General features: G+C 41.3%; 1 protein-coding gene across 1 annotated transcript in view; it reads left to right on the forward strand.

The window, feature by feature from the left end:
• Positions 1 to 23,939, forward strand: part of KIAA1549 (KIAA1549 ortholog) — a 147,283-nt gene that overhangs the window by 62,221 nt on the left and 61,123 nt on the right. Inside the window, exons 2-6 of the mRNA XM_059816902.1 lie at positions 5,262 to 7,979; positions 9,441 to 9,529; positions 17,249 to 17,426; positions 18,961 to 19,088; positions 20,506 to 20,689. Of these exons, the coding sequence (XP_059672885.1) occupies positions 5,262 to 7,979; positions 9,441 to 9,529; positions 17,249 to 17,426; positions 18,961 to 19,088; positions 20,506 to 20,689 (3,297 nt within the window). The remainder of the gene's footprint in view (positions 1 to 5,261; positions 7,980 to 9,440; positions 9,530 to 17,248; positions 17,427 to 18,960; positions 19,089 to 20,505; positions 20,690 to 23,939) is intronic.

Consider the following 23,939-nt stretch of genomic DNA (forward strand, 5'->3'; position numbering starts at 1 on the left):
CAGGAGAACTGTGTAAATTTTCTGCAATGACCGAATGCATACAAGCTCTTTTTGACGGAAGCTGAACTAAATGCTATTAAATTAGAAAGTTATTAAGTGTTAAGTCATATAAGGAAGACTTATGATTTTTTTTCAGATACATTTGCATCTATCATTCTCTCTACCCTTGGGTGGTCTCGTCCTATGCTGTGTTCAGTTATTTCAATCTCTTACTGTTTCTCAAAGAAAATGTTAAATAGTGGTGAATAGCAAAAATGTTGTTAAAACTTCCCTTAAATGTGATGTGCTACTCTACCCCATAGTTAGGGGCCATCTCAGGTGGTGAATATTCTTACTGAGTTCATAGCTTTAATTTTAATAATTTGGGAACTGTTATCTAGTTAGTTAATAGGAATTTTCCCATAATATTTGGAACGTATGTAGCATTGGTTGCCTCTCTACCTGAAATGCCTCTGTTTGAAACAATGGGCAGCAATAAAAGAGCAATATTTCTCCTTACCTAAAAAATAAAGGTACTAAAATTTAATTTTGTAGATCATTGTGTTAGTATACAGAAGATAATTTTTTTAAATGATGTGTGTTTTGAACTGGTTTGCTGCTAGTCTGCTGGCACTTTCTGATGTTTGCAAATGTTATTAGCCATTACTTAGTTTTTCAAAAATAATAGAGCAAAAAATACTAGTCCTGTTCTCAAGGTTTAATTTAATCATGAGTAAAGACTTCTCTGTCATATTCGTTGTTGTCATGCCTGTACCTATCATCTATAATTTAACATCTTCATAACGTAGGAAATTACCTATATTTTAGTAGATATTGATAGTCATGATAGTGTACAATTGCCACATTTTAAAGGCAGAGTGCAGAAAAGTGATGCAGCTTTTTTGAAGTCACATGAGAGATCAGTGACAGAGGTGAGATTACATCTTGGATTCTGCATTTAAAAATACATGAAAGTATATTTATTATAAATAAATGAAATATGAAAATATTAATATATACATATATTATTACGAATATATATTTGAAAAATCAACCTTTTTTACTTTATTATAGAGTATAGAACAGACATTGCTTTTCAGCGCTGCAGCTACAGGAAGGATGAAAACTACATCCCTCTAATTGCTTTCTGGAAAAATGACTAGTCTAGTTCCTGGTTTATGAACACACATAGTTTTCTGGCAAGCTGGTACAGTATATTTTTGTCATCAAAGAAGTCTATAGATTGCAGCAGTCCTTTGCTGTAGTCATTGGAAAGGGCTGTGCTGGTGTTATGGCCCTTCCTGAATTCACACAAGTCTGTGCCAATGTTAACAGTGCATGGCCGTGCTTCTGTAAATATGGATGTGGCAGTTGAAGGGGTTGTTGTGTTCAGTGACAGGTTTCACTACTTGTAAGTTTTGTTCAGGCTCTAAGCTATTTTCAGGGGCAGCAGAAGCAGCCAGAGAGTTCATTACCCCAAGCCCATCAGCACGTTTCCTATGCTGTCACTCCTCCCGTCATTGTCTGAGCTGAGGCATTGTACTGGTGCCATCTGTGCCTCCCATGGTCCCTGCCACAAGTGCTCTCCTTTCTTCCCCTTTGCTGTAACTCGGGATCACAGCTTTGCTTCCTAAGCTATCTAATTCTTTTTCATAATGTTACCAGCTTGGTGGAGTTTGGCTTGTCTGATTGTCATCCTGTCACCGTTGCCTAGCTCAACGGCATTACTGTTGCTGGATGGTGAAACTGTCACCCAACAACAACAGCTGTGCAAACAAACAAGTCAGCATTGATATTCATCAATAGCTTTGTGCAGTCATGGCATTGAGAATACACCGGAACATGTGCAATCTGTCTGCTTTCTTTGTCCCATGGTATAGCCAGATCGGCTGCTCTGCGCTGATGAGGACATGATTGTCATGCAGTGGTGTGCCTTCACCTCCTTCCCTTTTTTCCTTTTCCTTCCTCTTTGTGGGCTGTCTGGCTGCTCCCGGGCACATCTGCCACGCGTCTCATCTGCTTTCCATGAGAGGCGCACACAGTTCTGACAAGCAGTATTCAAGTAGTATGCTGTTCTTCTGGAGATGACAGAAAACAGTAATTTGTATTATTAATGGCATGTCACTAACGCTCCCTGCTTCTAAAATGGTAAGCAAAGCAAACAGTGTGGAACATTGGCTTGCGAACTTGCCGGTGAGTTGTTGTTTCAAAATCCTATATGCACAAGTGAATTTTTCCCACTCCACTTACCTCAAGTAACAATGCTCTTACCCTGCCTTATAGCTTGTAACTTTCTCAAGACATGGTGTATTTTCCTTAAAAAAATTAAACAACTTTACCAGAAGTTGTGTTCTTTCCTTCCTGGTGTCAGTGGCAAGATTCTTCAAGAGGCACAGTGGTATGATAAAATTGTTATTTACTATTACTTTATGTCTTTAAAGGAAAAAATATTAGCAGACTGTCAAGAAAAAACTAATTCTAAAGTCAGAATGAGTTTAAGGGCAATCTTGCCTCTTATGCATGTCTATTGGACAGCTTATGGTGGTGCAAGTAGCCCTTTGGAACATCTTTCTGTGACATAGTCACTTCCAGCAGGATCTTGCCTTGTGACAGCTCCCCTATCAAATTGAACAAAGATAAAGGGAGCTCTCTATGAAGGAAGAAGATGATACATAGCATAGGCATGTATAGGCAGTGAAGCTGTTTTGTGGAATCACCTCTAGCTTTAGGTCAAAAATTTGTGGAGATACGGGATCAAAAACATAGTTACTAATTAGTATGTATTCACCTTTGACGGTCATATTAACTGTCATGTGTAGCAATTCTGTGTTGACCGTGCTTACTGTGTTGAAGCAACACAGCTGGCTTGTGTTACTGCCACAGCGATTTACAACATGAAGCCATACGGAATAAGAACAGCTTTATCTGTTAGCATGTTTGCCTGCAATTTGGAATTCACTGTAAGCAAGTGCTAGATGTCCAAAGTGTGACTAAGGTGGACAGGATTTTACAGGGCTGGCTAAAAGGAATTGTGCATGCATATAGGGAGAGAAGTGATTCATTTTGGCGGTGTTTGTTTCATGGTCTTGCAAGTCTTTTCCTTTAGTAACTCCCTGCTTACTCAAAATGTCACAAAGAGAAAAAATAAAGGCTGGAAGCCTAAGTCAAAGGAAGGAGTGAGGCTAGGGGGACTTTTTGTGAGTAGAAAACATCGAACAGATTTTGGTCAGCAAATGGGGCTGGCTCAGGGTCCGTGTTTTGGTTCTGTGTTTGCTAGAAACTGCTTTTTCTGTTGCCCATGTTAACTGCTTGCGAAAGCTGTTATTCCATGGTTGCTGCACTGTGCTGTGGTCAAACAGCTGGTCTCCATGGAATAAGTCAAGGATGGACTTTTGTATTTGTCTTACATAACTTTTACAAGAGTGTACCTGTTTTTTCTTTTCTTTCCTTTTTTTTTTTTTGCACTGAGAGTATTGTAAGGCAGTATATTCTATCATCACACCACAACTATGCATCCTAAAGCTGGCATTGCCTACAGTGAGTTTCAGGAGGAAAAAATGGATTGGGACTACCTGAGAGAATAGCATCTGCTATGCTGCAAAACATCGTGCATAGGATCTGTAAAATAAAGTGTATAATCACAGCAGTCTTACTTGATTAGGTGTGATTAGTGGTACAGTGGTATTAGCTCTATGCATTAATTCTTGTAATTTTGCTTTACAGATCAGCAGCTTCAAAATTTATCAAGTCAGTATGTCAGCGCTTGAAAAGTTGTGTCAAGAAGTTTAGCAAACAGACCAGGGAGGATGGGATGATTACAGCAGTTTATCACCTTTGGAAAGTGTTGTTAGACTGGTAACAGGGTGTAAGAGAGAGGTGAGCTATTCCTGCCAGATCTACCATGGGTTACTGAGTTCAAGGCATCCTCTAAAGGGTTACAAATGCAGTTACAGTTGAGCAATGTACTGTATCACCATCTGGCACTTTATACTGTGTGTGCTCGTTTTTATATTAAACTGATCCCTGGTGGTTTAACTGGATGGGATTCCTGCCCCCCCCCAGCCTTTTTAATGTCAGTAGGTTCCAGCAGCACTGGGTGGACATTCCCATATGCAAACAGGATGATTGGGTGCGATAGATAATTTAAGGATGAAACCTTTGTGTGTATCCTTGAAAAATATCCTGCGGCAATTTTGTGTGATCTCCTTTAATATTCAGCTCTGAGAGCTATTAATCCAGTCTTGACATTTCAGAAAAGTACTCAAGCAATAATCAACCTTTTCTCTGCGAAATGCATCCGTGGTTGGAAAAGCTTATATACAGATCTTCTCTGTAACCCAAGAACACTTTTGTGAGAGAGGAGGAATTTTAGTCAAGTTATGCAAATGACATTAATATGTGATTTTTTGCAAGTATTTTATTAAAATATCTGGTGAATTCCTAGCTTTTTCTCCTTTTGCGTTTGAACCCAGCTATTACTACTTGAATTCTGCAAACTGGAGCAGAGAAATTTTTATTACAGGTGGCCCATAAACAGAGTACTCCTGCAGCAGGTTGTGAATAAAGATGGCAATTGTGTAATGAAGCAATTTGTCACTGACTGCTAAAAGGCCAGAAGTTAAATGAATGGCTGACAATGTAGGCATAACTACTGGACATGTTACTTAGCACATACTTGTATTTGATATCAGGTCCACATTTGCCTTATCTAAAGGGAACCCCTCTTCCTCTCTCAAGTGTCACTCACTTCTGATATGAGAGGGAGGATCTGGTCCTTGAAACAGAACAGATCTGCTAGTGAGCTTAATATTAAGAAATAACAAAACTGGAGGAAATGGAAGTGATACTAAATGAAAGCAGACGACCTAAAGTTAGGAAAAACTTTTCCCTGCATTGTTTCTTGTTACCCTTTTTGGTTTGTTTACTTTGTGAGACCCTTAGCTGCCATACACTGTAGCCTTGCATAGCTAAGAGGGAGCCACTTTCTATGCTTCTGTGGAACTCGCTGGAGTGCTGCTGTAGAGAGAGTGTAGGTGCAGAGTGCGAGGAGCATGTGTTGTCCTGCTCATTTCCAGGGAATGGAGTTTCACTGGGAATATTGCTATTTGTGCCGATTTGCTTATGGAGGTTTTTCACGGACTGAGATGTTTTGTCTTAGCCCTTGAATTCTGGGCAGTTGTTTCCAGAAATACTGTATGTGAGGTTTGCTCATTGCGATCTTGCTACTTGTGCTAATCTGGTGTTTTTTGGTTTTTGTTTTTTTTCTCTCCCTCTTTATTTAGATGAGAGATCCTTGGAGCAGCAAAATTTTTCTTTTTTCTCAATGGACTCAAAGGTACACCAAAGCATATCAGGCAGCAGGACACAAATGGCCTTAGCAAAAAGTACTTTGGGGTCCCAAGAACGTAATTTCCTTCAAACGGTTTTATCATCAGTTACCACTCCCTTTGATGTGACTTTATTTAACCAAGAAGAAATGGTCAGGATTTCAGAAGGGAGACGTACACCGTTGGTAGATGTCTCCGTAACAAGCAATGAGGCATTCTTAAGTGACGATGAATTTATTAGCTCTTTTCCAAAGGCACAGTGGACTCCTCCACTGAAGTCTTTTGCAGTTTTAACAGATCATCACTCAGTTAATGCAGCAGAGCCACCAAGAGAAATGTTAGAAACTGTGTTACTAACACCTTCATTATCTGTCCTTTTTTCACCATATGATATCTCAAAAACAGCACAGCAAAAGACTCTGTTCAGTGCTGTCCCTGAACACAGTAACACTCTTACAGAATTGAAGCCTTTTTTACTAGATAGTGAAATGCTAACTGCAAGCAGAGACTTGCCATTGTACCCTGCAAATACAGCTATTTATTTCACTTCCATTCCTTCAGAGGCGGGAGTTGCAGTGCAGGAAAACATAAATGCAAGTTTAACAGCTCTGCCTTTTGGGGCTACTGCAGAAGGGTCACCTCTTCATCTCAAGTTGCTGGACAAAGACAGCCATGTGACTCCAGATGCCACAGCACAGAGCGCAGACCCGTATGGTGACATTTACGCCTATGCGAGTAGCAGGGCAGCAGAAACTCTAAGGACCTACCCCACTCCAAGCATTCCCTGGGCCATGCCGGCTTCAGCAGCCAGTGCTGAGCCTGCTTTGTTTCCTGTCAGTCTTCCACTTGCATCTTTCCTGCTTCACTCATCTGCCACAGACTCTAATATGGTTCTTAATGCCAGCCTGTTTACACATGAATTCTCCAGTAAAACACCAAATTTGCCTGCTGGTTCAGAAATACCAAGTCAATCAGAGCTTGCTAGTGAGCTCACGAGTCCAGTGCCTTTCATGGGATCATACAGTTCTTGTCTGTATTGTGACTCAGTTTCACTTCTGCCAGAATCAGGCTTTTCCCCAGAGCATGATGTGGGCTCAGGTGATTATGTTGAAACTTTGTCCATCAAAGCCTCTGAAGTACAAGGCATAACTCCATTTACAACTATAATTACTGATGGGTATGAATTAGAGGAGCCTACACCAGAGATTTTTGATACTTCTTTTCCATCAAGACCAGTTGTTTCATTTTCTTCAAGATTCTCAGAAATGCCCGATTCAAGTATGTTTTTATTAAGTACTATGGACACTGTCCTTAACAACAGAACACTTATAACAATTTCTCCTTCTTACCATAAGCTCCCTGGAGGAACATCACTGAACATCTCTGCCCAATTTTCCCTGCCTGTTCTGGAAACAGTTTTGTTGACACCAAGCACTCATGTAGAACTTCCTGATGCCACCACCATTCTGTTTGACTCTACCTTCATCCCGAGTGAACCGGTAGCATCAATAGCAGTCAGTCATACGACTTTGCTGCAGTTGCCAGAATTAATGCCATCAGAATCTGTGGTTTTGCTTGACAAGACATCTACAAGGGAAGAACCATCTTTAAATAGTTTGGATTTTCCATCCAGTCTTTTATCAACACCATTTCTTATTGAACCTAGCTACTTGTCATCGGCCATGCTAAATTCTTACTCTGTCATGAGAAGTGGTTTATCAACACTCTTACCTCAGACCTTGTTGACTGGGATATCAATACTTTCTGAGGATGTTTCCAGCTGGGAGTTAGCTACTACTGTCAGCTCTGCCACTGATGCTGAGGTTTCTCAGGTCCCTCTTGGCCAAACATCATACTTTTATTCAAGTGCATCCTCCGTTCCAGATGCGCATGTTCATGAAATAACACCATCATTGGATTTTCACTTGGAGCCGTCTGTGTTTCTGGAAGCACCCTCAGTATTGCCAGCGGGCTCTGAAGTTGTGTTTACCTCAGTTGTTACAGGAGCTACCTCTCAGTTGGAGCCTTCACTCTCCGCCTCTCACTTTGTGGTTCCTACCCTGGTGCTGCCTACTTCTGACACCCTGTCTGTTACCAGCAGCATCTTGCTCAATGAAACAAATCTGATCTCTTTGTTTACTACCTTTCTGGTAACTCCTGTCTTAAATGTACCTTCATCTCTGCTCTCAACTGCTTTGGCTTCTGATGAGGATATTGGTGCTACAGTTAACCCCACGCTGCTTTTAACATCTCACAGCGAGAGCAGTGCCCACACAGGCCTTCCTCCCGCAGACCCTGGCAACCTGACATCACGTGCCGACACCAGCAGTGTGATGCCCTCTCCTACAGCATCTCTGTCTGTGACCATGTTTGCTCCCACGCAATTTCCTCTCACTTCTAGCCCTCCCACTGGATATGAAGTTCTAGCAGGAAGCAGTGTAACTGCTGGTACTAATGCATCGGCTGCCTCTACCACTGTCCCCATGACCGCTGCCACCAGTGACATGGGCAGTCGCGGCACAACTGCTGCAGGCAGCCTAGGGACATTCTTCTCCACACCTCTGGCGACCACTACTCCATCTGAAGCTGTAGACATAACTTCTGCTGTGACCACTACCAGGCAACCCTACGTCTGCGACATCACGGTTCCTGATGCTTACTTAGTCACTGCAGGTAAGATATTCCTAACGTTTTTATTTTGTTTTTCAGAAGGCACTGTAATGGTATCGAATTAGCTAAGTGACCCTTTCAAGGAAATACGGTGTAAATTTAGACAAACAGCTGTAAAAGCATTGATTTATCATTTACTCTTGAAAATAATAGAATTCACTTGAACAAAGTCCATCGTGATAGTGAGTTACACATAGATTACACTGCACAGTGAATGAAATCCTGTTCTAAAATCGCTGATGCATGTATACAAGTACCCTGAATTAGAGGCTGCTTTATCATTTCAGTGGTTGTAAATGAATGTTACTCTCATGGTACTGTTCTGCCAAACTATTGAATGTTCTGACTGAGTAAGTTTCACCTTTCAGTTGTTGCTGCTGTTTGTTAAAAACCGGCACATGAGGTAATGTTGTAATATGAAAGAGGAGAGTTGGTTTAAAAAACGTTTGGGTTTTGTTACCATTTTTTATCATTTTACTGTACTAGCTGATGTTTATATTTTCCCCCCTCCCATACTTCAACTGGTTTTGGTGTGTTTGTAACCAGGAAAAAGTGACATTAGTGTGTTTCAAAATCAATTGTCTCAGCATCTGTGTTTGCTTTTTTGGTGTTTTCCTACCTCTTCCTAGCTTGTTAACAAAACAGTACCAGTGAACTAATCCAGGGCAGCTGCAGAAGTGCTGCATGTTCTGTGGTAAGCAACACATTTTGCCCTTAAGATTTATTTGTAACATGTAAAGCAGAATGAGCATAATCTCATCCTCCAGATATGAAGCTAAGCTGGCTACACTGGTGATGAGGAAGATTTTTTTTAACCTGTAATTTAAGTAGTTTTGTAGGCAAGTTACTGATGGAAAGTAAATGCAGGATGACAACACAACACTTCTCAGTTGTTTCCTTGACCATAGTCACAGTCTGAAGTGTGACTGTAACAGACATGACATCCATAGGGCTGTGGGGTTTTTAAAGCAGTTTCTTACTTGGTGGATATCCCTTTCAGTAATCAATGTCAAGTTTGTTTACTTTTTATTTAAGAGAAAAGTAGATGCATGTTTTCTGTGGCTTTTTTCTGACCTCATCTGCATACCGTGCATTGCCTACAAAACTTTAACCGTGTTATGACAGCAGGCTCATTGTGCGCAGGCCAGACTGTGCTGTGACTTTCAGATCCAATTTGAATGCCTCAGTGGCTCTTCAGAAGAATTTTTTACTAGAATGCTAAAGACATTAGATACTGAAAAACAAAACGAGAGAGAAAATAAACCTGGAGCTCCTTAAACTGTATGTACAGTCACTTTTTAGGGTACAATTCCACCTTTACCTGTTTCCTTGTTCATCATCTTATCCGTTTGATGCAATTGATCTCATTGCCTGCTTTTTCATGCATTGCACAATTGAAAATGCAAATATGAAGCAAAGCCCAAGAGATGAAGCTAAAATATATTTACTGACATTAATTTCCAGTGCTGGCCCGAAGAGCTGTTCTACAAAATGTCAGTGAGTCCATCAGAGAAGTGCTCAGAGTTCAGTTCAGGCGATCAGTAGAGCTAGAGGTAAGTGGTATGAAGTGTGTACAAGTACTTTTTGATCAATATAATACAACAGTGGTTTTAGTTCACAGGCTAAAACGGTGATTTAAAAGCAACCCATGTGGTACTATATCAGAGAGAGGTTTATTTTAACTTAAATGTTAATCGTGTTTGGGTTTTGTTGTTTTTTAATGTGAATATGACATCAGCTTTTTTACTTTTAGATTGTCATCATTTTCTAGGACAGACCTTCCTTTCTTGATTTTTGCCAGAGGTGAGCAAGCAGTGCCCAGCCTCTACTGCTCAAATCCTTTGGCTGGTGAATTGAAACTGAACTGAAAAGCTTTTACCCTTCAAAATACCTGTTAAAAAGTTTTGTTTCTTCTGCTAGCTGATTATATACTTAGCACCTTAAACAAAATAAAACCTTCTGCACAGCCTTGTGCTATGTTATGTTGTAAGTGAGGCCATCAACACTTGCAGAGGAAGTGGTGGAATCCCAAATGCAGGATTTGACACATGAAAAAGGCAGGGGAAAAAAAAAAGGGTATGCAATGGTAAGATGTTATTTTTAAGCCTTCAAATAGGTGTGATTCCTGTCCTTCCTCCACTCACAGGCTTAGGAATTGCTGTGCTCTTGATTGGGTTCTTGGGGTTTTTTTTTGAAAGCTTCCTCTGCTTTGATGTTCAAGGAATCATCTCTGAACAATATTTCAGTGTTGTTTCCTAACCTCAAAGTGAGTGTCTGGTTGAGATGAGGTTTAAAGGCTCTATTTCCTCCCTCTGTCTCAAACCCTCTGTCTGAGAAGAAAAGACTGTAGAGGTAGTTTGGGAGTACCTTTGTTGTATAATCAGATACTTCAACACGTTGGACAAAATGAAATGTTTCTAATGGAATTACTGGTGTAGGTTCAGCTGCACTTGCAATTTTTCATGTCTGTGTCCATCCAGTTGTGATAGCCCAGCACCACATTATCTTACTTTTCTGAGTCTATCATCTCGTTTTCATTATGAAGTTTACTCAAGTAGCAGTTTGAATTTTGAACATAACTTGAGTTTCTCCATGCACAGAATTCCTTGGTGCCTCTACCTTCTGCTTGCTGATCTTTGTGGGGAAACAGTGTTTTGACAGCTCCTGCTATAATCGCTGCACTCAGTAATTAAACAACTCCTGATGTTTGAGAATATACCTCTCTACTACTCAGTCAAGACAGGAGTGTTACAAATTTCTACCAAACTTCAAGCACAGTGAGCTGCCACTATAAATTACAGTTAGTTTAGGTCCTTTTAGCAATACCTGCACATAAGCTTTTCAGGTTTTTTGTAAATAAGAGATTTTTCTACTGGTTTGTGAATTATACCTTCAGATTCTGCAAGCTGGCGTAGTCAAGTAGAAGTCAAAAGTTCATGATGATAGAACTACACTAATTTTCAATGACCTTATACGCCTCAATAGTATGGAAGCACTTACCCTTTTAATAGTAACAGTAGTAAGACAGAATCTATTGCTAAATATTTGAAGGTTGATGGGAGCCAACATTTCATATCTTGCTGCTTTATATTTTTGCCCTTTAAATTCGTTCCTTTCATGCCCACTATTGCCTTGTAAAGCTCTTAATAGGATATTTTGGCCCTAAGGCTGCTCAGAAGCAACTGATTTTTTTAAATAATGCAGTTAGTCCATCTTCATCCTTTGCAAATTCTTTTTTATCAAAAGGAGAAAGCATCTCTGTGGAATCAGTTGTGCCTATTTTATTCCAGAATGCTGCTATCATGTGTGTTCTCTTTGTGATGCCTTGGGGTATGGGTATTGCACTAAAAATACTCACTAGCAAATGTCTTCACCTCTAATGGTGAAATACTAACAAAACTGTTATTTTAAATAAAGAGCTGTCTATAGTAGCGGCATGTTTAATGGTCATGTAATGCAAAATTTTAAACAGAATTAGTCTATATTGCTAAATTTAATTAATCAAACAGACCTGACTTTTGTTAGTTGAGAATACCCAGGAACCATGTGTACATTTGCAAGTTATGGTAAAGCAGGGCACTTCTTGAGCTGCTTTTTTCCTGTGTCTCCTATTACAGCTCACAGATGTTGTTCCCTTGCTGTGATGTAATGCATAGTAAATCAGGAGACAGTCTTGTTAAATTTAACTTGGTAGTAATGTATGCTTTAAAAATAAAATCCATGGCAACGATGGATATAACTGCTGCTGACCTTAAGTACAAACCAAGTTTAACACTGAAAGGAGAATTAAAACATTTTTTTCCAACTTCTTCAGTTGAAACTTTGGTCTCTGCTTCTTTATTATTTCAAACATTCTGAGTTGTTGAAGTGGAGAAAAAAAAAGGCAGGCTTGAATCCTGCCTAATGAAAAAAACTTTTGTCAATTTTCTCCTAGCAAAAGTCCTTCAAGCAAAGTGAGAATAACCTAAAATTTTAAAGTTCTTTCTAGTTGGTCTGAATGTATTGCATCTGCAAAAGAATAAGACCCTATTGTTTGAATAAGAGCCATTTTTGTCAACTTTCTCTAATGTAAAGCTTATGACACTTGGGTAAGATCTGTTATACAGTGTTCCCTTGACTTAGCTTTGTTGCACCTGGGTGTGAAATAAAATAGTGTTGGCAGTGACTCTCTGCCAGGACCCTTGGTGCCATTTAAGTTCATGCCAACAGGAAAAAGCTTTTTGCCAGCCGCCTTTGTGCTGTGACTCATTTTGTCATACAGTATAATGTATAACTCAGCCACTTTGTTGCTGCATTTAATGTGGGTTTTGAGGCCTGTCTTTAGCCTGTTGGTTTCTATAATCCAAAATTAGTAAACCTCTGTCTTCAAAGTAAGGAGATCCGTTCATTGTCAGGCAGTTAAATACATCTTTCAAAGATGCCACCTTGTGGACTTGTGCTGGCTTCATTGCTACTCACTACTGCTGAAATTCCGTCTGGTACCATTTAGGTGTGTAAAAACGGTAAGAAAATTGTTGCCTTAAGATTCTAAAGTGTGTAGAAGTAGAAGCTTTGTTTTATTTTTAAGACCTGTGAGCCTTTGTAGCCTATCTTCAGGAAGTTAAACATTCTCTGCAGGCTCGTTACAGGTTGCTTAATAAGGTGGTGGAGAGGCAATTGGTTGTTTATGCTTTCTGCCAGATGTTTACACAGCATAATACAGTGGAGTGTGGGCATGGATTAGATTGTAGCAAAGGTGCACCTAATCAAATATTTTAGTAGACAATAATCAACAGCAAATGCTTCGGGAAGTTAATAAGGAAAAGAGTAAGCATACCATGATGTTTTCCCCAAATACTCTTCTAGCCTCCAATAAATAGAGGCCTGAAAACTTTCTGTACTTGAAGTGCCCCCTCTTGTGAGGGTGGCTTTCAATGAGGATAGGTTGTGTCCTGGAAACAGCAGAGTTGGACTAGTGCCACACGTTGGAGAAGGGATAGCTTAACTTGAGGTGGTGTAAGGGTTCTCTGCTCCTACTGAAGGTTTCTGCTTTTGCTGTGGGAATGGCTCCAAAGTGCACATGGAGTCACAGAATCACAGAAGTACCCAAGATTGTATCTATGTATCTGAAGCTGGGCTTGAGTCCAGATTTGCTGTTTATCACAGAATCATTAAGGTTGGAAAAGACCTGTAAGATCATCAAGTCCAACCATCAACCCAACACCACCATGCCCACTAAACCATGTCCCACAATGCCACATCCACATGTTACTTGAACACCTGCAGTGATGGTGACTGCACCACCTCCCTGGGCAGCCTGTTCCAGTGTTTCACCACTCTCTCAGTAAAGACATTTTTCCTAATATCCAGCCTGAACGTCCCCTGGTGCAACTTGAGGCCATTTCCTCTAGTCCTCTCGCTAGTCACTTGGGAGAAGAGACCAATACCCACCTCTCTGCAACCCCCTTTCAGGTAATTGTAGAGAGCGATGAGGTCTCCCCTCAGCCTCCTCTTCTCCAGGCTGAACAACCCCAGTTCCCTCAGACGCTCCTCACAAGACTTGTGCTCCAGACCCCTCACCAGCTTTGTTGCCCTTCTCTGGCCGTGGCCCAGCACCTCAATGCCCTTCTTGTAGTGAGGGGCCCAACACTGAACACAGTATTTGAGGTGCGGCCTCACCAGCGCTGAGTACAGGGGCACAATCACCTCCCTACTCCTGCTGGCCACACTATTTCTGATACAGGCCAGGATGCCTTTGGCCTTCTTGGCCACCTGGGCACACTGCTGGCTCATATTCAGCCGGCTGTCAATCAACACCCCCAGGTCCTTTTCTGCGGGAGAGCTTTCCAGCCACTCTTCTTCCAGTGTATAACGTTGCATGGGGTTGTTGTGAGCGAAGTGCAGGACCCGGCACTCGGCCTTGTTGAACCTCACACAATTGGCCTGGGCCCATCGATCCAGCCTGTCCAGATCCCTCTGCAGAGCCTTCCTACCCTCGAGCAGATCAACACTCCCACCCAACTTGGTGTCATCTGCAAACTTGCTGAGGGTGCACTTGATCCCCTCATCCAGATCATCGATAAAGATATTAAACAAGACCGGCCCCAAAACTGAGCCCTGGGGGACTCCGCTTGTGACCGGCTGCTAACTGGATTTCGCTCCTTTCACCACAACTCTCTGGGCTCGGCCATCCAGCCAGTTTTTTACCCAGCAAAGAGTGCACCTGTCTAAGCCACGAGTCGCCAGCTTCTCTAGGAGAATACTGTGGGGGACAGTGTCGAAGGCTTTACTGAAGTCCAGGTAGACAACGTCAACAGCCTTTCCCTCACCCACTAGGCGGGTCACCTGGTCATAGAAGGAGATCAGGTTGGTCAAGCAGGACCTGCCTTTCATGAACCCGTGCTGGCTGGGCCTGATCCCTTGGTTGTCCTGCACGTGCCCTGTGAGCGCCCTCAGGATGAACCTCTCCATAATCTTCCCTGGCACGGAGGTCAGGCTGACAAGCCTGTAGTTCCCTGGATCCTCTTTCTGGCCCTTCCTGCAGATGGGTGTCACATTGGCAAGCCTCCAGTCATCCGGGACCTCCCCTGTTAACCAGGACTTGTGATAAATGATGGAGAGTGTCTTGGCAAGCTCCTCCGCCAGCTCCCTCAGTACCCTTGGGTGGATACCATCAGGCCCTGTAGACTTGTGAGTGTCCAGGTGGCATAGCAGGTCATTAACTGCTTCCTCCTGGATCATGGGGAGTTTATTTTGCTCTCCATCCCTGTCTTCCAGCTCAGCGAGCTGAATACCCTGAGGATACCTGTTTTGGCTATTAAAGACTGAGGCAAAGAAGGCATTAAGTACCTCAGCCTTCTCCTCATCCTTGGTGACAATGTTCCCCCCCGCATCCAGTAAAGGATGGAGATTCTCCTTGGCTCTCTTTTTGTTGGTAATGTATTTATAGAAACATTTTTTGTTATCCCTTACGACCGTGGCCAGATTGAGCTCTAGCTGGGCTTTTGCCTTTCTAATTCTCTCTCTGCATGACCTAATGAGACCTTTGTACTCTTCTTCAGTTGCGTGCTTCTCTGGCTTTCTGGCCCAAAGTGATAAGATAAGAAATTTGTACTTGTGTAATATAAGAAATTTGTGCTTGTTTACTTTAATAGGTGGCAGTCTAAAATGTGATGTTTCGGCTAGCTAATTTGTTAGCATCTAACTGTCCTGGCAGTAGAGGTGAAACCTCCAAGAGAGGGTTTGATGGATGGCTGGGTTTGTGAACCATTAGAGCTATGCCAAGAGGAGCTGTTCACATTAATGAATCAAGAGTCATGTGCTGTGCTCATCTATCCTAGACAACTTTGCAAACTTCTGTGTGAATTAGCTTGTAGACAGCATCATGCTGGCATGGCTATATCATTTCTGTCATCTGAATTAAGTTGTAGAGAGCTAACTCTAGCCAACCCTGCAATATCTCAAGCAGAAATAGCTATTGTTTTGACCTATAGTGGTTCTAATCTACCTACCTCAAAATTACACTTAAAAGGTTTTTTTTAAAATTTCCAGTCTTCTGGAGTTGCTGTCGCTCTTCTGCTGCAGTGAAGCACAAGAGAGAAACAGTGTTAGCTGTTAAGATGACAAAGCTTGCTTTCTTGTCTGAAATACCTAAGCGTAGTGCATAAGTGTATGCTGGCTACACTGGGCTTCTCTTCCTCAGCATATATTGCTTTAGAAATCACCAGCAAATTGTCACTGAGATTTGTAATTCTAATTCCTCTTTTTCTTGCCTTTTAAGTTGTCTCCTTTGCAAGTAATGGGCAACTTTCTTTTGGTGTGTCTTACCCATTATAACTGCTGTTTCTGTTTGACAAACTGAAGCTGCAGAGATCATTTCATCCTAAGATAAAAGGATAAAATTTCAGATAAGAGGAGCTGAAAAGAGCTGTGCATATTATTTATATCAAACAAATTTGAGTTCTATGGGTCTAAATCCATTTAAAATAAAAGCTAGATGCTGCATGTATTTGTGGACTAAGAAGGAAGTAAGGAATAATGAGCAGCATAGATTTTCTTTTTTTATTTCCTTCTGCTACTGAGGTGGTTTCTTCTGGTAAAGATAGTCTTTGAAATGCATGTTTTTTAGAGGACTGGAAAGAGCTGCTTGCTGTCTCATTTAAACAGCAATTGCCATCACTTTACACTGTTGCAGAAATACCAAGAAAGGAACATGTGGGTCAAAATTTAAGTAGCACTGTGCTTTTCTATAAGGCTGATCCTGAAGTTGAGGATATCTAGCATACCCCTTCACCAGCACAAAGGCTGCAAGGTGCTAGCATCTTTTCATGTAAGAGGTGCACACATATCAGAACCTTTGGGTCTCTGGTTGAGATTACTTATTTATTTGTGAGGCCATCATGTTGAACATCTCAAAATATTTTAGTGTGACTGCCTTAGGCAAATAAAGCAAACTGGGGAAGTAAACCAAAGAGGAAGAAATAAATGCTGGGGAAATGGGTGCCCTTGATATGGAGAGAGTTTCTCTGAAGGAGAGAAGACACTACAATATGTTTAAATAAATAAAAGCCTTCAGTTTGTTTTTACTTAGGTGACAGATACTAAATAAGAGTGTCTGCATAGAAACATTCACCTAGGTTTGTATTTAACTTACAATCTCGTTTCTTTTATACTATGACTAACGCTCCTCAGGGTTTTTAAGAAGACTCAAAGTCAGGAGATGAATTGGAAGAGGAAAATTGTGATTGTGGTAACTGTGCTGAAATAAGTAGATAGAAGTATTTTCTAGAAGAAAGCATTCTTGAGTGTGAAAATTATATCCATAAAACACAGGTTATGTTTATATTCCTTCTTGCATATCACATGTGAATGGTGTGGGATGTATTTGCTATGCAGTATGTGACTGAAATGCAGAAGCTATGCAAGCAGTTCAGTAAGTAAACAGCAGTTTTTTATGGGAACTCTTATGTACTCCAGGGGAATGCAGGTGAGGGGGAGTGCCACTGTGTTGGGATGTGATAAATCAAGAAATATTGAGATTGGTGTGTTGCACTGAAGAGATTCTAGTAGGTGCTCCTAGCACAGGGGAGTTGCCTCTCTGATGTGCTGGAGCAGAGGCTGTAAGGCACAGTGCTATCAGAGTGTTTATGCTTCTGCTTTTTCTTTGAAAAATAAAGATTGCATTTTCCTACCTCTTGATGATGCGGCTTTGAAATGCATGAGACTATGTAGGTCTGAAGTGTTGCCAAATTTCACATTGAAGATTTTTTTTAATTTATTTTTCTTTTTTGTAGGTTTATAAAATTTCCCCCAAATTTGCTTTCTTGGTGACATCAGGTCCTTTTGTTTACACGGCAGTAGCTGTCATAAACGTGCTTGTGAACAGCAGTCTTCTTCGTGGTGAGGCCCCCATGATCCTCTCACTGCATCCTTCTTTCACTGTGCCAGATAACAGATTCCAAGTTCAGACAGGTGAGTTCTTCCTGACATGAAGAGGAGGAGATGTAGCTTCGTATTGATTCATACTTCTTCACTTGTGATTAAGTATGTAAGGTTGAGTCAAAACCCTGCGTTCTACTGCTGTGAATCTTAATTCTTGGTTGTTAGCAAAATACTTGCCGGACCCGTGGTTGATAGATGATAAATTGTAAACAGTTAACCCCACAATTTCATTATTCAGGAAAATTTTTTTGGCATGTTGCAAAATAGATGTGTTCTTTTTCTTGCTTCAAAAGGTGAGAAGAGAAAAAAAAATTATGTGAAACATTTACTTATAAAAGCACAGTGCAGCTACTTTATAATGCTTGAGTCAAGTTTCAAATTATGTTTACCTTAAATGCTACTTTTTAGAATTCTCATAATGTAGGAGAAATGGTAAGCAGGACGATTGATTGGTCATGTATAATGTGAGCAGCATTGCTCACATAGTATTCAGCTTTCCGTGGCTGCTGTATGGCAGCAGTTTATGTGAAGTCAATGACTACTAATCATCTAAAGTAAAAAATTACCCATGTAATAGATTTTGAGAGTCAGTGGTATAATTTAAAATCTTCTTCAGGCACTATTTGCGTAACAAAACCACCTGCCTGGTTGGTTGACTGTGTAATGAGGTAGTGACAGGGATTGAGTATATAGGCAGAGAGTTAATCAATGTCAAACATGGTGCTTTTGTCCGGTTATGTTTCATGTGTTGTTTCTGCTCTGTTAATAACTTTATGGTAAGACATCACTTCTTCAGTTGTGCAGGTGTGATGTCTTTTTCCACTGCTTAACATGGTTATATAGATAGACAGTAGACATATTTTCTGTTCTTGAACCTTGTATAACATTGCTTTTAGGGTCTGTAACATAATAATAGCATTTCTTTGAGTAAGACTACATCAGGAAATCCACACATGTTCATGTAGTTAAGGTTTGTGTGCCTGCTCACATTCCTCTACGCTCACTCTTTCCTGTGCTCTTTCCTTCTCTCCTGTGAAAGACTTCAAGGTGTATGTATCTGGAGTTAAAAGATTGTGTGCTAATTAAGTGTTTTGAAAGTGTTAGACTGATACCAATGGGTATTAATGGACCCAATATGTGGTCTTTGAGACAAGCTAAATACTATATTTCAGTCTACAAGAAACAAAGATTTGTTGCTTTTTTACGTAAGATTTTCATTGATCTGTTGGGTACTAAGGATTTCAGTGTGGCTGACTCAGTGTTCAAGTCCTGTGAAATTAGCCACATGTATACAGTGAAGGTCTTTCAGTATGCAAGAGGAAACAGTGGGTATTTTGTCACTCATATCTTTTGGTAATTTAATTACTGCTGCAACAGATATTAATGAGTAGAGAATTTACTGCACCAACATAAAATGTATTTCTACTGTATTTTTACCCAGTGTTTCACTGAATAGGTCCTGAATTTCTTGAAAAAGTGATAGCCCTGTGGATTCTCTTGCTCATTTTCTTCTCTCTCATGGAAGTACTTGTCTGTAGGAATAATGTGTACCCTTTGCCTTCAGTACTTCAGTTTGTGCCTCGGAACGTGGATGTTGGGTTCTGCAACTTTAGCCGGCACATTGAGAAAGGGCTGACAATGGCATTCATGGAAGTGAGCAAACACCAGGAGTTCTACAACTTCACTGTGCAGGTAAGAAGATTAGCATGTTTTGTGTCTGTCCCTTTTTATCCTCACTTTTGGTTGTCCTGTGTTTCATCTAGCCTGTAAAATGAGTTAGGTGTTCACTGGCTACCATTTGCCATCTAGATCATGTGGAACTATGAGGCTTTGTCTTGAAGTCAGGGGTTTTTTTCCCCTACAAAATAACATGACACCACATATCCTAGTTTCAAGCTTTTTGAAAAAATGATCCAAGATGATGATTTATATCCAAAAGCATTATTAAATATAATAGGGTTTATACTTTTTCATATAAAGGTTGCCCTAACGCTTATTGAAGTAATTCCTATCAGATTTTACTATTAGAGAGTAGGGTGTAGTTAGCATGTTTTTGCTGGAAAACAACTTTCAGATCTTGTTGCCACTCAGAGGGTTGTATTAGGGAATATAGGCCTTATATGCCCTCTGCCATTATGTGAGCAAACATGCTAGTTGCTTCCGAGGTCTAGAAATACTTACAGCAGTATATGATGTCTGTGGCAGCTGCTACTGGAACTTCACATATGAAATGTATTGCTTATGTGCTGGGTACTGAATCACATAGCAGAGCTTAAAACTCCCTGGAAGTCAGTAATTCAATTTAATGAGACCAACTCCCTCTTCTGTCTGAATTAAATTTAATCTAGCTTTGTTGTAATACCAAAATTAGTAAAAATTTGATCGTGTTGTTTAACTGGCACCATAAATGCTCATCTGTGGTACCCTAAAATAAAATCATAACAGGAAAAGTGGCATAAACTTTATAGTACCTAAAGTACTATATAGTAAAGAGCTTAGAACTGTACAACTGAATGACACAATGTGACTGGATAGACTGAAGACAGAACATGCAAAACAATTTCTTGGACTATCATTGTAGCAAAGTCTTAATTAAAATACTTCCTTACTGTCTGGAAGAGGTTTGTCTCATGAACACAGTTGCTGTGTAGATTGGTGCCAAAATAAGGCTTCTAACCAGTGGTAGGATCTGGGCATGCATGGTACAGGAGGTTTTGATGAAGAGAACATCCATTTTCAGAATGTTTCTTTACCACGGTCTCTTCCTGTCTGTTCCACGCAGTTTGGTATTCATCTAGGTTTTCTTTATCAGTAGATTTATTTTGCTGACTGTTTCTCTAGGTGGGTGTTTTTATAATTTTCTGGACTGTAGCTTTCAGATCATTCTGGATTATGATTGACCTTAAAGGGTAACTCTTCGAAGAGGAATTCACATGTAACTTTGCCTCTTCTGAGACTCAACAGTCTGCATCAATCTAGAATAGATATTCTTCTGTTTCGATGTGAACTGCCCCCCCCTTCATGTTAGGAAAAAAAAATTCGGTCAAGGAAAGAATGGAAATGCCAGTGATTTGATTTTGCTGACCCTGCTTCAATCTTGTCTTTTCAGATACTGAATATAACTATGAGCAGGCCTAGGGTAGCGTTTCGGCAAGGCCCCGTGAGCATTGTTTTTGCCGTCCGAGATAGATACGGTTTTCTAAATGGCTCCGAAGTCAGTGAGCAGCTAAGAAACTTGTCCGTGGTGGAATTCAGCTTCTATCTGGGCTTTCCTGTGCAGCAAATTGCTGAACGTGAGTACTTGCTGTTTGCCAAGACTGCAAATACTTTTTTTAGTATTTTTCCCTCTCTACAATTCTAAAGTAATTTTGTGTGTAAGTGATAACACAGCTTCAAGTACCTGTCCTGTATCATGAATTCTGCAGAGCAAATCCATGCCCCTCTCTGCTCATATACTGCATATCAGTGTTACAGCAACTTGTTGTTCTTGTCATCATTCTTTCCTTTTGTGCTGAGCCAGTTGTGCTTAACCTGGCTTCATTAGTCCATTGGTCTTAGTCCGGATTACAAAAAAAAAGTCACTTCGATCAGTATTGCTGTGAAGTGCAATCCAAGGTGTGTCTCTGTGGTTATGTCTACAGGGGCCTGTGCTGCTTCTCAGCAGGGTTTACTCCATTGAAGTTTGCATTGCACTTAACTGTGGCTCTGACTTCTAGAAAGCATGGGACACTGGCAACACAAGCATGTATTTGCCCATATAGTCTGTGTGGGTTATCTGTTAGTCAGCAGCAGTGCTGTTTTGAGGAGTCGTGTCTTTTAAGGTATTACGTTTTAAGTATATCTCTCTCTTCTTATGTACAACTTGCATTGCAAGTCATTTTTTCCAGTCCACGGCCACCCTAAATGTAGATTAATGGGAACTGCCTGCATAGAGTTTTCTTGACACTCAGCCTTGACAACTTACATTTAGTTAGATTTTTCAGATGACCTCAGTCTCATAAATAAGCCAAGTTTCTAAATTCAACAATTAACCTTGTACACTAATGGATTGTTCATGACAGAAATGACTCATGAACATAAGGAAGATCATGATAGAACAGTATTTGCCTTTCCCCCCGCTGGGTGTTACTGTTAACTCAGTCCATTAATTCCCCTTTTATCCTATCACACTATGCTTTCCAATGCAGATTTTTAATTTTTGGAGTTATTTCTGAGAGATATATAGATGCATAACATCTCACACAGTGATTCTGGCTATACAGTTAAATATCTAGTGGAAAATCAGGCCTAATGGCAGCTGCTGTTCATTATACAGCTGTGCAGTAGGATGTCAGTGAAGATACTTTAAAGAGAGTGATTGTCAGCAGAAGTTGTTCTCTATAGCACCTTTAAATCATAGAATCACTAAGGTTGGAAAAGACCTGTAAGATCATCAAGTCCAACCATTAAAAAAAAACCCAAAAACCAAAAAAAACCCAAAAAACCCCACACCACACAAACAAAAAAACCACACCACACACTACCATGCCCATCAAGCCACATCCCACAATGCCATGTCCACACGTTCCTTGAATACCTCCAGTGAGGGTGACTCCACCACCTCCCTGGGCAGCCTGTTCCAGTGTTTCACCACTCTCTCAGTAAAGACATTTTTCCTAATATCGAGTCTGAATCTCCGCTGGCGCAACTTGAGGCCATTTCCTCTTGTCCTGTCACTAGTCACTTGGGAGAAGAGACCAACACCCACCTCTCTGCAACCCCCTTTCAGGTAATTGTAGAGAGCGATAAGGTCTCCCCTCAGCCTCCTCCTCTGCAGACTGAACAGCCCCAGTTCCCTCAGACGCTCCTCACAAGACTTGTGCTCCAGACCCCTCACCAGCTTTGTTGCCCTTCTCTGGCCGTGGCCCAGCACCTCAATGTCCTTCTTGTAGTGAGGGGCCCAACACTGAACACAGTATTTGAGGTGCGGCCTCACCAGCGCCGAGTACAGGGGCACAATCACCTCCCTACTCCTGCTGGCCACACTATTTCTGATACAGGCCAGGATGCCATTGGCCTTCTTGGCCACCTGGGCACACTGCTGGCTCATATTCAGCCGGCTGTCAATCAACACCCCCAGGTCCTTTTCTGCGGGAGAGCTTTCCAGCCACTCTTCTTCCAGTGTACAACGTTGCATGGGGTTGTTATGAGCGAAGTGCAGGACCCGGCACTCGGCCTTGTTGAACCTCACACAATTGGCCTGGGCCCATCGATCCAGCCTGTCCAGATCCCTCTGCAGAGCCTTCCTACCCTCGAGCAGATCAACACTCCCACCCAACTTGGTGTTGTCTGCACACTTGCTGAGGGTGCACTTGATCCCCTCATCCAGATCATCGATAAAGATATTAAACAAGACCGGCCCCAAAACTGAGCCCTGGGGGACTCCGCTTGTGACCAGCTGCCAACTGGATTTCGCTCCTTTCACCACAACTCTCTGGGCTCGGCCATCCAGCCAGTTTTTTACCCAGCGAAGAGTGCACCTGTCTAAGCCACGAGTCGCCAGCTTCTCCAGGAGAATACTGTGGGGGACAGTGTCGAAGGCTTTACTGAAGTCCAGGTAGACAACGTCAACAGCCTTTCCCTCACCCACTAGGCGGGTCACCTGGTCATAGAAGGAGATCAGGTTGGTCAAGCAGGACCTGCCTTTCATGAACCCGTGCTGGCTGGGCCTGATCCCTTGGTTGTCCTGCACGTGCCCTGAGAGCGCCCTCAGGATGAACCTCTCCATAATCTTCCCCGGCACGGAGGTCAGGCTGAGAAGCCTGTAGCTCCCCAGATCCTCCTTCCAGCCCTTCTATACAAGATGACTGCAAAGAAAACTTTCCCAATGACTTAACTTTGTTTTCATTTTTCAGCATTTTTGAACGCTCTGCTCCCATAGTCAGTAACAAATGTACAAGGTTGTTGACTCATTTCCTTTAAATATTTCTGCTCTTATTCGGTCACACACAGACTGTACCTGCCAGGACCAAAAGCTTCAAGAATCCCTGTTGTAGGTGACTAGCATTTCTGTTGTTCCTCGTGAGGCTATAGAACTTCTCAGGTTGCAGGCCATGGTCTTTGTCTCTCACTGAATTCAAATTAAATATTGTTCTTGCCTTGATTGCTTGAAAGACATTTCTCTACTCTGAATACTCTTTTGTACCTTTGCCCTAGAGTATATTAATTTTAGTCTCTTGGATAATATTTTCGGTGTCGTGGGGCTTTTTTCTCCTGTGATGTATGCACATCCGTTCCTACAGTTTTTAGTTTTGTCCACATATTCTGGAGTGATACTTGTAGTGAATTTGCAGGTTGCCTATTGCTGAGAATCCATCTTCTGGACTGTGCAATGGAGCTACAGCGCAATGAAATGATAACAGAATTTCTACCAGGGCAGATATATCCTGAAGGACAGGCTGATCATAGGGAAAAACATTCCTATTACACATGCATGTACACTGTTCTTTTTATTTTCCTTTCCTGATGGTACTTAGGAAATTTGAAGGTAATTTCTTTAGTGCT

This window comes from Gavia stellata, chromosome 4 (assembly GCF_030936135.1).
Source record: "Gavia stellata isolate bGavSte3 chromosome 4, bGavSte3.hap2, whole genome shotgun sequence".
NCBI lineage: Eukaryota > Metazoa > Chordata > Aves > Gaviiformes > Gaviidae > Gavia > Gavia stellata.